The following is a 14805-nucleotide window of genomic DNA, read 5'->3' as shown; positions in this document are numbered from 1 at the left end:
AAAATGGCCAAAATAAACGTTATTACAAAGCAGCTTCACAGCAATAAACAGATTCAATAATGCAAATCCAATTCATTATTCAGTACAATGTTGATTCAATGCAGGTCAATAACAGCGTGAAGTTCATCAGTTATGAAAAAAGTAGGCTACATTTAAAAAAATCTTTTATAGAATTGTACTCATTTGTTTAGTCTTCTGTAGAGCTTCTTTACAGCTGAATTAACTCAATTCATAATTGATTTAGTAGTATTTTTGAGTTTATTGCCATATCAGCATCACCGGCTATTACACGGCAGATACACATTAAACATTTAACAACATAATATCATAAGTACAACATAATGAAAACAAACTTAGACAAAAAATATTTTTTGTGCTTCGTATACGTTCTCATCTTTTCTGCATGCGTTAATTTCTCTCTTTCTCTTGAATTTAGAGTCGATCGACGTGTAATTTTTCTCTTTCTCTTGAATTTAGAGTCGATCGCCGTGTAATTTTTCTCTATTCTTGATTTTAGAGTTGATCGGCGTGTAATTTTTCTCTTTCTCTTGAATTTAGAGTCGATCGCCGTGTAATTTTTCTCTATTCTTGAATTTAGAGTCGATCGACGTGTAATTTTTCTCTCTCTCTCTTGAATTTAGAGTCGATCGACGTGAATCATCATCATCTATATGGGCCATCTTTTCTCCAAAAATGGTTACAGCCTGAAGAAGAAAACACGGAAGCTGCGCAAGAAGAAGCGGCGGAGGAACTGCTTCCTTCAGGGGCCCTGCATGCTGTGCTTCATCGTCCACGGCCCCAGCGCGAGCATCGAGGACGACTGGCCCTTCGAGGCGGCCAAACTCGCCGAGCGCTACGTATCCCTGAACTCGCCCGAGGAGTGCGCCGCGTTCCTCCTGTCTCCGGGAGAGCTGGGCATCTGGGAAGGCCAGGGTCGGGGTCTGCTGTCCGCCAAGCTAATCGGGCCCCCGGCGCTCTTCTGCGTGGACTATTCGGAAATGGTGTGCAAGCGCAAGTGTGCTGATCTGCAGCGGTGTTCGCCCCGCAAGCAGCCGCGCTGTGCCTTCCAGGAGCCCATGGAGAACGAGGAGCGAGGAGACGCCGGGGCTCCCGAGAGCCAGTGTTTGCTCCGCCCGTCGTCTTCTAATTCTTCTTCTTCTCCTTCGGACGGGTCCGGTGTGGCGTGGCGTACAGATGCTAGCGGTGCCGCCGACGCCTCGTCCTCATGCTCCTGCCAGCTGTCCCAGAACGAGGGATTGGAGGAGGGAAAGAGCGCTGAGAACACAGACACGTCACACGTCAACCAGCTGCCCTCCTCCATACTGCTCAAGGTCTGTGTAAAAGTGCATCTATCATCATAAAAGTGCATCTATCCATGATAAAAGTGCATCTATCATCATAAAAGTGCATCTATCCATCATAAAAATGCATCTATCCATGATAAAAGTGCATCTATCCATCATAAAAGTGCATCTATACATGATAAAAGTGCATCTATCCATCATAAAAGTGCATCTATCATCATAAAAGTGCATCTATCCAACATAAAAGTGCATCTATCATCATAAAAGTGCATCTATCCATCATAAAAGTGCATCTATCCATGATAAAAGTGCATCTATCCATCATAAAAGTGCATCTGTCCATGATAAAAGTGCATCTGTCCATGATAAAAGTGCATCTGTCCATGATAAAAGTGCATCTATACATGATAAAAGTGCATCTATACATGATAAAAGTGCATCTACACATGATAAAAGTGCATCTGGCCATCATAAAAGTGCAAAAGTGCATCTAGACATGATAAAAGTGCATCTATACATGATAAAAGTGCATCTATCCATGATAAAAGTGCATCTATCCATCATAAAAGTGCATCTATCCATGATAAAAGTGCATCTATCCATCATAAAAGTGCATCTGTCCATGATAAAAGTGCATCTATACATGATAAAAGTGCATCTGTCCATGATAAAAGTGCATCTGGCCATCATAAAAGTGCATCTATACATGATAAAAGTGCATCTACACATGATAAAAGTGCATCTGGCCATCATAAAAGTGCAAAAGTGCATCTATACATGATAAAAGTGCATCTGGCCATCATAAAAGTGCAAAAGTGCGTCTAGACATGATAAAAGTGCATCTATCCAAATTTTCTATTTATATTATATATTTTTAAGTTATATATTTCTTTTTGGATTTATCTGAGCTTACATACCTCTGGTTTTGAGTGAAAAAAGCTTTATTTGTAGATAATTTTGCCAATTTTACATAAAATATGAAAAAAATTGCACTGTTTATCACACTAATGTGCTTTAATGTTTAACCAGGAATTTTTTTTTGAAATGCTTTTATTTTGTACAAAATGGCACAAAGTCACACTTGTGATGTTCACAGTCAAGCATGACCGGCCTACAAAAAATTGCTTATAAATCTCTCATTATGCGACATCATCACCAAATATTGGATTCAATCTTTTTGTCAACTTGTTTTCTTCCAATTAGGACCCGTTTTATATTACTTTTTGGACTTGATCGATCGTAGGCCTTATTTATCTGAGCTTACATACCTCAGTTTTTGAGTGAAAAAAGCTTTTTTTGTGGATCATTTTGTCAATTTTACATAAAATATGAAAAAAATCACACTAATGTTTAACCAGGAATTTTTTATTTTTTTAAATGGCTTTTATTTTGTACAAAATGGCATAAAGTCACACTTGTGGTGTTCCCGGTCAAAAATGACCGACCTACAAAAAAATAGCTTATAAATCTCTTGTTATGCTATTTTATCACCAAATATTGGATCCCAATCTTATTGTCAACTTGTTTTCTTTAAATGAGGACAGGTTTTGTATTTATTTTTGAAACGGATTGATCGTAGGCCTCACTGATTTAAGAATAAAGTTAAAACCAGGAACACCACACGTGTTATAGGGTTTTCAAGAGTTAAAAAGGTTTAAAAAACATTGTTTTTAATGCACTGTTTAGTTTTTAGCTCTATTTTGCCTTTCAGACGAGTGGAAAGAAAACATCTTAAGTGTTTATTTCATTGCACTGTAGATTTCAATCTTTAAAGGCAGTGAGTTCGAGTCAGAAATCACTTCATCAGCTTTACACACACAAAACTTTACAGTTTTATTTATATCTATATCCTGAAGGTTTGTTCATATAACATTCACCAGATTTACAGAACATTTTATTCCTAAAACACGGTGAAAATGACTTTTTTTTTCACCTGTTGACAGTATTTTCTGATTTATGGAGTGATGAAAAGAGAAATCCAAAACCTCCTCAGTAAAAACCTTTAATATGTTGACAAAGTATCCGGCTTTATCCAGTGTTCAGATTTCTGTTCTGGAAATGCATGCAAATGTGTGCATATTTAATTAGATAATCCCTCATTTGCATATTTAAACAAACTTTTAATGCAAAAAATGTTTGCAAACACAACAATTATTGTAGAGAAGTAATGAGCAGCATAATATTGACAAATGCTGTGCATGAAATCCTCAGATTGATATTGTTTGATGAATATGACACTGTAATTTTGATTCCATCACTTGTTTTGAGCGGATGAACCGGCTGAACCCTGTGTGTGTGATGTGTCCTCAGGTGTTCTCTCACCTGTCGGTGAAGGAGCGGTGTCTCGGCGCGTCTCTGGTGTGTAAATACTGGCGCGATCTCTGCTTAGACTTCCAGTTCTGGAAGCAGATCGATCTCAGCGGCCTCCAGCAGGTTTGTGTTGTCATCTTCTGTTTATGTGCATAACTGCGTTAGTTATAGATCTATAGGTGTGCATAACTATTATACTTCAATTAAGTGATTATCAAAAAAGAGAAGCTTTAAGTGCCCCATGCGTTCATTTTAAAATTAATTTACAGGGTTTTATTTTAAAATATTATATATATATATATATATATATATATATATATATATATATAATTATCAAGATTTCAGTGCCCCATACGTTCATTTTTTATTTTATTTTACAGGGTTTTATTTTACAATAGTAATATTTCTTATTTGTATATAAATGAATACATTTTTATTTTTCAATTTTTATAATAAAAATTATTATATTATCATATTAATATTAATATAAAATTACTAAATAATAGATCTATTAGTGTGCATAACTATTATATTTCAATTGACAAGTGATTATCAAAAAAGAGATGCTTTAAGTGCCCCATGCTTTCATTTTTTTTTTTTTTTACATGATTTTATTTTACAATAGTAATATTTCTGATTTATATATAGAATTATCAAGATTTAAGTGCCCCATGCTTTCATTTTTTAATGTTAAAATGTTATGAAGAAATTTAAGAAGACTATTTAAGAAAAATAATAATTTTATTTTACAACTCTAATTTTTATTTTACAGGGTTTTATTTTACAATAGTAATATTTCGTATTTATATATTAAGTTTTATTTTGTAATTTTTATAATAAACATGATTAATTTTATTATATTAATATTATTTTACAAGGTTTTATTTTGCAATAGTAATATTTCTTATTTATATATTAAGTTTTATTTAGTAATTTGTATAATAAAAAATATTTATATTATATTATCATATTGATATTATTTTACATGGTTTTATTTTACAATAGTAATATTTCTTATTTATTAATTAATTAATTAATTAATCAATTAATTTGTATTTAGCCATTTTTATAATAAAAATTATTAACATTATATTATCATATTAATATAAAATTGCTAAATAAAAACAAAATAAGAAATATTACAATTTCACTGTTTATTATTTTACTTTAAATATTAGAATTATTACTATACATTACACTTATACATTTTATATTATTGTTATTATTATGTCATAGCTATTGATTATATAATCACACATTTTTGTCCATGTTTTGCAGCCGTACAAACCAGGATTTGTTTAAAAAAACACATTTTAAACCACATTTTATAACAAATCATTTTATTAGAAAAATTACAATTAGATCCCCTAATAACTAGCTAACTAAAGCAAATAGCCTTTCTTATGCATATTTTATTACTTCTCATAAGCATTTGTACAAATATTTTTTTTCTCATGCCAATTATGCACTGTAAGTAGGTAACGTGTATGTAAGCGGTGCATACAGGTGCAAAACTTAAATAGTAGGTGCAAAAATGTCAATATTAAGGTGTTGCGTGTGTGCTAGGGTGTTGATATGTGGTTTTAATTGAAATAATGCATGAAAACTGTTAAAATGCCACTTTGACTGCAGGTGAAAGACGATCTCCTGGTGAAGATCGCGTCCAGGAGACAGAACGTCACCGAGATCAACATCTCCGACTGCAGGAACGTTCAGGATCACGGCGTGTGCTCTCTGGCGTCGAACTGTCCCGGTCTGATCAAGTACACAGCGTACCGGTGTAAGCAGCTCAGCGACGTGTCCCTGTGCACCGCAGCCGCTCACTGCCCGCTCCTGCAGAAGGTCCACGTCGGGAACCAGGACAAGCTCACCGACCACGCGCTCAGACTGGTGAGACGCACCGCACTCACGCTTTCAGCTCATTTAATGGATGCATGTGAAAGTTTCCATACACACATATTTGAATGAGAAATTTGGGATGTTGCATTAAAAAAAACATGCATTCAATTGAGGTGGATAATTTTTTATTTGATAGGAAAACATGCATAAACTACGATGGAAACACATTTACTGAATAAATCCCTCAAACACCTGTTCAGCAGAGGCTGTGATTGGATAACTGGACTAACCAGCGGATTGTGTTTCCTTCCACATATTTGAATGCAAAATTTGGGATGTTGCATAAAAAAACACGTGCATAATTAAGATAAAGAAGAGGAATTTAATTTGTTCGTTCATTCGTTCGTTTATTTATTTGCAATACGTAACCTCACCACTAGATGCCGCTAAAAACTACACACTGCACCTTTAATTGAGGAGGATCAATTTCTATTTGATAGGAGAACATGCATAAACTACAATGGAAACACATTTACTGAATAAATCCCTCACACAGCTGTTCAGCAGAGGCTGTGATTGGATAACTGGACTAACCAGCGGATTGTGTTTCCTTCCACATATTTGAATGCAAAATTTGGGATGTTGCATAAAAAAACACGTGCATAATTAAGATAAAGAAGAGGAATTTAATTTGTTCGTTCATTCGTTCGTTTATTTATTTGCAATTCGTAACCTCACCACTAGATGCCGCTAAAAACTACACACTGCACCTTTAATTGAGGAGGATCAATTTCTATTTGATAGGAGAACATGCATAAACTACAATGGAAACACATTTACTGAATAAATCCCTCACACAGCTGTTCAGCAGAGGCTGTGATTGGATAACTGCACTAATGAATGCGAAATTTGGGATGTTGCATTAAAAAAACACCGGATGAACATGCATTAAAAAAAAAAACATGCATTCAATTGAGGAGAATAATTTTTTATTTGATAGCAATAACATATCGTTTTACTGAATAATCAAGTAAACCCAATTTCTTTATCTTTGTTAAGAAACCTCATTGCTTAACTTTTTTTTCCTTCTTTTTTTCTTTTTTTTCTTCCTTTTTTCTTTTTCTTTCGAGAATGATACATGTAACAATACAATAGATACAAATGTTTCACATATAATGTTCTAAATGATTCCAAAGCATCATGAGATATGAGGAAACATTAAAGGTGACATTCATATCATATCAAATATATTAAAGAACAGTTGATTCACACATTAAGGAAAAAAGAAAAGAAGACATAACGGAAAGGAGGTATACGTGTATAATTAAGATAAAGAAGAGGAATTTAATTCTTTGTAGATGTCCATAGTTGTGTTTGCTTTGCGGTATGAAAGTCCTCGCAACGTTTCAAAGTAAAAACCTCACTGTCTCTCTGCTGTCTCAGACGATGACATCACTTCCTGTCGGCCACCGCTGGTTGCAGTTCGTAACCTCACCACTAGATGCCGCTAAAAATTACACACTGCACCTTTAATTAAGGAGGATCAATTTCTATTTCTATTTTGATAGGAAAACATGCATAAACTACGATGGAAACACATTTACTGAATAAATCCCTCACACAGCTGTTCAGCAGAGGCTGTGATTGGATAACTGGACTAATGAATGCGAAATTTGGGATGTTGCATAAAAAACGCTGGATGAAAATGCATAAAAAAACATGCATTCAAATGAGAAGAAAAAGAATGATTGGTTTGATTAAATGTGCATTTATTTTAATCAGTTGCTATGTTGTTTCCATCTACCTATTTTTACACACATTTTAGCATATCGCATTAAAAAAAATGGCAAGATGCGCATAAATTAATTTGAATAAATTAAAATAAAACTTGATGAAAAAAAAGTGAAATATTTTGTTTGTTTACTTATGGAAGTAAAATAATGCCTAATTTTGTTGAATTGCACTATTTGAAAAAAATATGCATTGCATTAACTGTGCTTGCATTTTAATGCATTGTATTTTTAGGGCTTGTGTTTTTATGGGTTGAAATTCAACATGGTCGTATATTTTAAGCTGCGAATGTTTAAACTCAAAACATTTCACACACATTTTCATTAAAATGCAAGCATGGTTAATGCAAAGCATATTTTTTTCAGTTAGTGCAATTCAACAAGCATTTTTGTTTCAAATACATTAGGCATTATTTTACTTCCATAGGTAAACTAACTAAATATTTCACCTTTAATTTTCTATATAATCATACGGCTGGATTGAACATTTGAAGGGTGAACTGAACGTGTGTGTGTGTGTTTTGCGCAGCTGGGCGAACACTGTAAAGAACTGAAGGACGTCCACTTCGGCCAGTGCTACAGCATCAGTGACGACGGCCTGGTGGCGCTGGCGCAGGGATGCAACAAACTCCAGAGAATCTACATGCAAGAAAACAAACTGGTACGTGCCGTCGAGTCACATGACATGTTCAGAGCGCCGGACTCTTAATGCATTAGTGATCGGAGGATCAAAAGTTGACTAGTGGCTTTGTGTAGAATAGATTGTGCTTTAAAGTCTCCATGAAATGGAAGTTGCGCTGGTCTTTTCCCTATTGTGTCGTATATCGAGTGAAACGCTTCTGGAACGAGAACAAATGTGGGCGGGGCTTGATTTTGTCTGTGTGGAACTGATTGGATGGTTGTGGTTTGCTATTGGCTGATCTCATGTGAGTGACAGGTTGCCCCGCCCACATCATCAGAGAAGAGAAGAGATGCTGCAAGAGGAACTTATTCTGATTCAAGGAATCAGTCAGGAACATCAATTTAACACTATAATTTATATTATACACATGCAATATTAATTTAAAGTCCCCCTGTAGTCATTTTATCCCTTAAAACTCATCTTTGATCACCAAAATTACATTATTTAAATGTTTTTCCTTAAAAAAAAAATTCTTCATGCCTTAAAATATCTTGACTGTAACTCGACACCCTTGCCTCATTTAGTATAGGTGGTTCTATGAATATGCAAATGAGCCCCGCCTCCACTCACTCACTCACTCAGCTCAGAGATCCACTTGTTAAAAACACCACATACACACATAAACAACATTAAAAGCTGGATTTTCACCACAAGGGGGACTTTAAATAATGCGTCTGATCTTCTAGACTTAACATGATAACCTTGCGATTTAGTTTATTTGATAAATGTTTAATTGGACGTTTGCATCTCATCTCTTCATAGCGTTGCATTGGTCACATGCTGAAATACTCTGAGGTGCCAGACACAAGACGAGAGGTTCGAGTCCAGTGTTTTGTTTTTTTACCCATAAGCCAGTGCTTCTGACAAAAGCAGACGTACTTGAGTGTTTTCACACACGTCTTCTCTCTCTCTCTGTTCTCTCCTGTCGTCACTTCTGCACGTCTGTGGCTCTTCTTGTGTTCAGCAGTATTTATGTGTTGATCGCGCTGTCTGAATCATTGTCTGTGAATAAGGACTGTTATTATCCAGTCAATCTCGGATCGTTTAGTCTGCCTTGATTATATTCATCATATTCAACAAATCTGCAATCTTAATTAGTAAACCGCTCGATACGGTCATGTTTTCCTGGGAAATTATCTAAACACACTTAAAGTAAGATCAATTTGCTCGGAGCAAAATTGAGAGAAAAATACTTGTTTTCAAAGACTATTTCTTGGTTATTTGTGTGTGTGTGTGTGTGTGTGTTAACCACACAGTGGCAAATTGATTTTTCTTGTTTTAATGCATAAACCGTAGTAAATTATTGCAATTCTTGATTTAAAGATGTTGAATTATTATTTTCATTGATTGTTTGTAATGCAGAACTGAAGGTCTGTGTGCGGCCACTAGATGTCAGTGTTGCTCCTCCAATGAGAGACTCACTGTGTGTTTTGTGTGAAGTGCTTTATAAAAGTTAAATTTACTTTTACTTTACATGCAAAAGGCTGCAATAGTATCGGATAGTTTGAGCTCATCATTTCAGTCAGATGAAGGGTGTTTTTAATCGCTTTACTCTTTGTAAATGAACAAACTGACTCTAAATACCTAATAATAACAGTATTTCTAACACTGTCGTCAGATTTCTTATCATGCTTTTCCAGATGTGAGATTATTGGCAGGGAATTCGACATGGTGAATGTTATATTGAGCTGCAAGTTACTACATTTAGATGAAAGATTATGAAGGCAAACGTTGTTTTTCCTCATAATAACGTGTCTGAATACGAAATAAGAAAGTGAATATAGTCATTGTGATTTCATGTTGCTCTTTGTCTTGTGTGAAGAGATGTGATTTTAGACATAAATGATATAACTGGGATATGAAATCCAGGTTAATATACTTCATATTTAATGCAGGATTTGCTTTAAAACCGTTTTCACTTGCATAACATGCGGAATATTAATTTCATCCCAGTCGTTTCATAGATGTTTGGTTTAAATTGTTTACAATTTTTAAATAGTTATTAATCAAACTTGTAAATAAAACAAAAGTATGTACAAAAAAATACTATTTCAGAATTTCATGTTTAATTCAGTGTCATTTCATTGAAAAATAATTCAGTCCAAAAATGCTAGTAAATTTCACAAGAAATGGCAATTAAACATGAAATTTTAAATGGTATTTTCTTATAAAACATACTCCAGTTATCTTTTGTTTAATATAAACATATAGAAATCATTTTAAAACAAATTAAAGGGACTCTATGTAATTTTTATTTATTGTACTAAAGCAAATATGTCTGTATATTATAAATTCACATGCTTGTTTCTCCGAAAAGCAATGCCAGTTATTCTGCTTTGAAACATGCGCTCCGTGTCGGATTGCGAGATCCCGCCCACTCCCGAATTACCCAATAGTATTCCTTCCTACACCTGGAAAACACCGCGATTGAACTGGTTCAGAGATTCTAGCTGACCTAAAAACATTAAAGGTGACACATTATGCCCTTTCACAAGATGTGATATAAATCTACGGTGTCTCCAGAATGTGTCTGTGAAATTGCAGCTCAAAATACCAGATGATTTATTATAGCTTGTCAAATTTGCCCCTTTTCTTGGTGTGAGCAAAAACACGCCGTTTTTGTGTGTGTCCCTTTAAATGCAAATGAGCTGTAGCTCCGCCTCTGTTCAGAAGAGGGCGGAGTCTTTACTCGAGCTTCAGGAACTCCGGCAATAACAGAACAGGCCAATCTCCCTCATCCAGAATCCCAGAGTCACCAGGAGCGAGTGCAGCCTTACGGAGAGACTCAGGAAGAGCTTCTGAATGTTAGTGGAGACATTTCTGTAGTTGTTGTGGAGTTACACTGATCATCTCATCATCATGTTTAACTTCTCCACAAGTGTCCACAGTTCCTGAGGTGTTTATAAGACAGCGGTGACATGTTCTGGTCAATAGTGTTCAGTGCTCGTCTGAGCTCAACCACAGAACAGCTTCAGGCTTTGCTGGATCTTCATCAGTGCGTTAGAACTGGTCTCTGTTGTCGCTTGTGAAACCAAATGTCGGCTGGTGTGTGTAAACGTGCAGATTAAGGGCCGGTAATATTATAATAAGATCCTCTTCATACGTCAGAAGGAGAACGAAATCTGATCGACTCATTTTTTGACACGCTCACCAAAACAAAGTTACTGGTTTTCACTTTTCACGTTTCACGTGTTGGTAGACGCACTCGATTATAGCACTTAAACACGGGAAAAGTCAGATTTTCATGATATGTCCCCTTTAAGTCTTAGTTTTCCTCATTATACGGTTCAGCGTATTGTTTCACAGGCTGTGAGGAAACATAACCATGTTCTTTCCAGGTGGAGCGAGGCACCGGCCCGTCTACCCGTGACATCTGAATCCTCTCTCTCCTGACGGCTCAAATGTTTTCGGTGACAGATCGCACAATTGTGCGACTCGTTCACAATGAGGGCCGGCCCCGTCCTCCTCCCCCCGGCCCACTAATGGAGTAAAACGATCCCGCGTCTGTCTCTCCCAATCAATGATGAATAGGCTGATCCGCAGATGGGTCTGTTCTGCTCCTCCTCGCACACATAATTGAATAATTAAAAAGAGTTTCAGTGCAGTCTCTGTCTTTTCCCTCGGCCTCTTTCTTTAAATATCGCTGGAAATTCTGGAAATGTTTAAGATTGTCTTTATTTACTCACGTCCTCATGGCGTTTCAAACCCGTATCATATTCAGGCTTCTTATGTTTTGTGTTGTTTCTTTAAAGTCTATGTGGTCAAGTTTTTAATGTTGTTTATGTGTTTATGTGGTGTTTTTAATACGCTTATATTCAAACCATGTGTAAATTCATAAGTCGACTCCATTGCTGAGTATTTTCTCCTTAAAACTGCAGTGAACCAAAGACAGTCTCAAAAACACGCTTTGAAATCGCTGGTGTTTCTGACGTCACAAACTACCTTGTAACCAATCAGATCAACGTGTGATCGTCAACCAGTGGATCTCTGAGCTGAGTGAGTGAGTGGAGGCGGGGCTCATTTGCATATTCATAGAACCACGCATACTAAATGAGGCAAGGGTGTCGAGTTACAGTCAAGATATATCAAAGATGAGTTTTAAGGGATTCAATGATTGACTACAGGGGGACTTTATGGGAACATTCCATTTTTCGAACATTCTGGGAATGTTACTTTTAAGTGTTTTCTGAAACAAGTAGTAACATTTAAAAAAGTTCCATGAATGTTTAATAATTCCATAATGTTTTCGTGATAACGTTTGTTCATAACGTTGAGAGAGCCGATCGTTCTCGTGTAATGTAAAAGAACGTGTCTCTCTCTTTTCAGCCTCTCAGTGAGTGAGTGGAGGCGGGGCTCATTTGCATATTCATAGAACCGTGTATACTAAATGAGGTGTCGAGTTACATTCAAGATATTTTAAGGAAAAAACGTTTAAATATGTCATTTTGGTGATCAAAGATGAGTTTTAAGGGCTACAGCGGGGCTTTAACATTGTCTTTATTTACTCATCCTTATGTCGTATCATATTTCAAACCCGTATCATATTCAGGCCAGGATCCGTATGTTTTGCGTTGTATGACATAATTAATTTTTCATTTTTAGGGGAACTGTTTCTTTAAGAACTATTACGCTCAGATTTCAGGAGCACATCAACGTTTACTGTTTCCTACTGTATCTCGATCCCCTTTTAATCTCTATTTGCGTTGGGTTTCTTACAATTAGTGTCTATGCAGATGGCCTGCGCTGTTAACGACCCGACTGCGATTAATGATTCCCTACAGGGGGACTTTAAAAACACTCAGTTTCCAGGAGCACGTCAAATAAAAATCATCTGATATATTATTCAATACGGAATTTTTTTTTTTTTTATCCATCAGTATTTGGTTGAATCATTAATGTTAATTTGGTTACACTTTATTTTAAGGTGTCATTGTTGCAGTGTAATTATATATTTAAGTACTGAGTAATATTAATGAACTACATGTACTTACTATAGGGTTAGGGTAGGATTAGGGTTTGGTTGAGGATGTAATTATGCATAATTTACTGTTATTACTATGGTAAGTACATGTAACATACGTAACAAGGAACTAATATCCTGCATTATTAGGCCTAGACGACGTCAGGTGCAAAGACAGTTCGCTTCATAGTTCTGTATCTCGATCCCCTTTTAATCTCTATTTGCGTTGGGTTTCTTACAATTAGTTTCCATGCAGATGGCCTGCGCTGTTAACGACCCGACTGCGATTAGCTGTGCGTATCGGGCCTCAGGGGTCGTGCGGGGAAATCCAATTTTCACCTACATTCAGATTTACTGAGTATCCCGTGCTCTTGCCCCCACATTTTATGGCCAAGCAGCTCGAGAACTAAAAGCAATTAAGCAGCGCGTTTAGCCAATTACCCGGCTTGTGATGGTCTCCAAATCAAATCTGTAGTTTTAAGGCCAGGTTCGCTCCTAAATTGGCCCACTTGTCTCCTTGTCAGACGTGAACTACTGAACTGTGGGAGCGGAGCCTCGAGAGCTTCGGATTGTAATGTTTCTAGGCTGAGTGCGAGCCGGTGGGAGTTGTTTTATTCAGCGTATAACTTTAGATCAGTGTTTCTCAGAGTTCTCAGGCCAAGAATTACCTTTGATCACATCGCAACATCCAAGTACCACAAAGTTTGCTGTAAGGTTCAGGATTTGTTTTGTCAATCTGACACGATCTTAATGTCATCCAGCATGTAGACGTTTACTTTTAAGAGCATCTCAGCCTTTTTTTCCTGCTTTCTTATTTTGTGCATGGACTAAAATCATAGCATAACGCTTTATTATTGTGAATAGATTGTGAATAGATCAGAAATTACATTAAAAAAAAAAAATAATAAAATAAAATATATACACTGCTTTTTTTTTTCAAAGTCTCTTCTGCTCACCAAGACTGCATTTATTTGATTTAAAAAATGTGAAATATTATTGTAATGTAAAACATCTGTTTTCTATGTGAATATATAGTAAAGTGTAATTTATTCCTGTGATCAAAGCTGAATTTCCAGCATCATTACTCCAGTCTTCAGTGTCACATGATCCTTCAGAAATCACTCTAATATGATGATTTGATGCTCAAGAAACATTTATGATTGTTATCAATGTTGAAAACTATTTTGAAATTGAAATCGTAACATTATAAATGTCTTTAATGCAACTTTGATAAATGTAATGTGTCCTTTCTAAATAAAAAGTATTATTGTCTCTAAAAAAAAATTCGGACCCCAAACTTTTGAATTGTAGTGTTTTTTTTGTTTGTTTGTTTGTTTGTTTGTTTTTACTCACAAGGACATTTTAAAGCAGGGTTATTGTTGTACTAAACTAAAACTGTAACAAATACTTTCATTATTTAAAATAAATAAACATTAACTGAAATAAAGTACAATATTAAAAAATGTCAAAATAGTTTTCTTAATTTTTAGCTCCCAGATTATTTTTGTATTATTATTTTTTTTAATTTTTTTTATTTAATTTAATTGTATCTTTTTTTTATTTTTTTTATATTTTTTTTATTTTATTATTATTTTAATTTGTTTTGTTTTGTTTTATTTGATTTCCTGACAGCTATAAATAAGAGACTTGTCAGATCACAGCAGAAATATATTGAATTTAATCTTAATTTTGCATGAAAGTCTTGCTCACTTTCCTTGAAGTGCAGGATTTTAATTTTCCATCCGTTCTTTAGAGACGTGCACATGCGCCCAGATCACGCACACGTCCATCTGATTAGCTTGAGTTTTAATTAGCCTAAATGTCTACTGTACATGGAATTGTTGATGACCTAAAATAGATTAGAGAGCCCTCAATTTGCCTTTAATTACGTTTAGAGGGATGCAGAACGGGTCGACAGCG

The 14805-nt window shown here is 35.4% G+C and overlaps 1 protein-coding gene across 2 annotated transcripts in view; it reads left to right on the top strand.

The window, feature by feature from the left end:
• Positions 1 to 14805, top strand: part of fbxl17 (F-box and leucine-rich repeat protein 17) — a 239580-nt gene that overhangs the window by 1793 nt on the left and 222982 nt on the right. For both annotated transcript variants that reach the window (XM_084086669.1, XM_084086670.1), the window contains exons 2-5: positions 642 to 1331; positions 3615 to 3737; positions 5247 to 5504; positions 7773 to 7904. In XM_084086669.1, the coding sequence (XP_083942795.1) occupies positions 672 to 1331; positions 3615 to 3737; positions 5247 to 5504; positions 7773 to 7904 (1173 nt within the window). In that variant the 5' untranslated portion in view covers positions 642 to 671. The remainder of the gene's footprint in view (positions 1 to 641; positions 1332 to 3614; positions 3738 to 5246; positions 5505 to 7772; positions 7905 to 14805) is intronic.

The sequence above is a fragment of the Abramis brama genome (assembly GCF_963993115.1).
Source record: "Abramis brama genome assembly, chromosome: 16".
Taxonomy (NCBI): Eukaryota; Metazoa; Chordata; class Actinopteri; order Cypriniformes; family Leuciscidae; genus Abramis; species Abramis brama.
Note: the sequence above shows the minus strand (reverse complement) of the source record. Positions and strands in the feature narration are given on the sequence as shown.